A 1,645-nucleotide genomic window follows, 5' to 3' on the forward strand; every position below is an offset into this window, starting at 1 on the left:
GCAGAATACCTATACAGTAACCAGGGAAAAAAACAAATGCCATTATGAAACAATCAATATAACTCAGATATCTTTTATTCACACTAAATATCACATAGAATATGACAAAGAATTTACCGTGTTACATATCTTATCTTTTTAGTCTTTTTTTCTCCACGTTTTACCATATAGACCTTCCACATTGTCAGGAACATTATTATTCCACTGCCACATAACCATAGTCTACAGTTAAAATAAGAAGACACTCAAGCCTTTTCTATTTGTTCAAAACTAGCAGCATGACAAATAGCAATAAAGTAACCCGAGGAAACTTTTATTGTGTAGCAAATATAAGTTTTCAGCTAAAAGGAATAACATTATAAAGATAACAAAAAAATAACTGCAGGTTATTCATGTAATACAGGAAAAATAGTACATATATTATGTTGTTGCCTCCAGCCTCTACAACTTTGATGCACTGAGAGATTTGACTATCCTCTTAAAGTGACGATGTACCTCGATTTCATTAGGAACTAAGGGGCGTGATTTTAGGATCTACACTGGAGCTAGCAATAATTACACTCCTGTCTTCAGCTTGCAGTCTTGCTCTCTCTTGTTCATCTTTTACCGCCTCGGCATATAGATGAGGAAAGCAACGAGGTACAGTATCATTGAGCTTGGCCAAAAATTCCAAGACTTTCATCTTGGTAGTTTCAGCATAGGCTCTGGGACCCCACAGGAATTCATAAGTTGGAGGGTCAGTATTAGGCACCTGAGAGTATTTGAGGTACTGTTCATGCACCAATTCTCTGGTAATGAGGTTCCGAGGCTCCCCAAAAATTAAGTTCCTCATTCCTGCATATATTCCCAGTGAGTTCAGGAATCGCCACATCTCCTCCTCAGAGGCACGGTTGCCCTTTATAAAGATCACAGTTAGGAGTAGCATCACAAGACCTGTCTTGGACTGCTCACTGTTATAGCACAGACAACATTCAGAGGAGAGACTTAGCTTACTGATAAGGACATATGAATGACCACTGCATTCCTCTTCCTTGAGCATAAGGCCAAAAACCAGCTCAAGAAGCTCGGAAGCTCTTCTAAAGATTTCAGGGAAATTCTCCTCATACTTTATAACCCTCTGCATGTCTGCCAGCCTAACAGGCTCTTGTTTCCTATGCTTCTCAAGGAGTAACTTCACTAACTGACTGGTGTCTTGGGACAAAGGATCGCTGATTGACCCTTGAACAGAAACTGCCTCATTGAGGAGGCTTGCACCTGCCCAACTTACCCCACCTACATCAGGGGTTGGGTCAGGAACACTGACATCTGCAGTGTGGGTGGTTGGACTTGCCAGAGATGTCTTAGAACTGCAGGGTGCAGGGGAGTGTGAAGGAGCACTCACTAACTGAGTTAGTTCCATAGACACAGGTTCTGTGACTGAGACATTAGCAGAAGCTGCCTCCTTGGAGGGACTTGCATCTTCCCTGCCTTCTACACCTACATCGGTGTTTGGGTCAGGAACACCCACATGTGTAACACCCACAGCAGTAGGGCATGAATTAGCGGAATAGAGAGACCCTTCTTCCATTGTCCCACTGGCCTGGGCAGCTGTAGGGTTGTTGGTCAGACGGAAGGTTTCCTGGTTTTCCTGGGTACCGAGCTCCAT

General features: G+C 42.9%; 1 protein-coding gene across 1 annotated transcript; it reads right to left on the minus strand.

The window, feature by feature from the left end:
* Window positions 1–505: 505 nt before the first annotated feature.
* Window positions 506–1,645, minus strand: LOC121171549 (melanoma-associated antigen B1-like). Its single transcript, XM_041003281.1, has one exon. It carries the CDS (start codon window positions 1,643–1,645, stop codon window positions 506–508), a length of 1,140 nt encoding a protein of 379 aa, XP_040859215.1.

The sequence above is a fragment of the Ochotona curzoniae genome, unplaced genomic scaffold, assembly GCF_017591425.1.
Source record: "Ochotona curzoniae isolate NIBS_2020 unplaced genomic scaffold, NIBS_Ocur_1.0 contig_1274, whole genome shotgun sequence".
Taxonomy (NCBI): Eukaryota; Metazoa; Chordata; class Mammalia; order Lagomorpha; family Ochotonidae; genus Ochotona; species Ochotona curzoniae.

Coding starts and splice junctions, on each gene's coding strand:
- LOC121171549 (XM_041003281.1), bottom strand. CDS start 1,645: ATGGAGCTCGGTACCCAGGAAAACCAGGAAACCTTCCGTCTGACCAAC.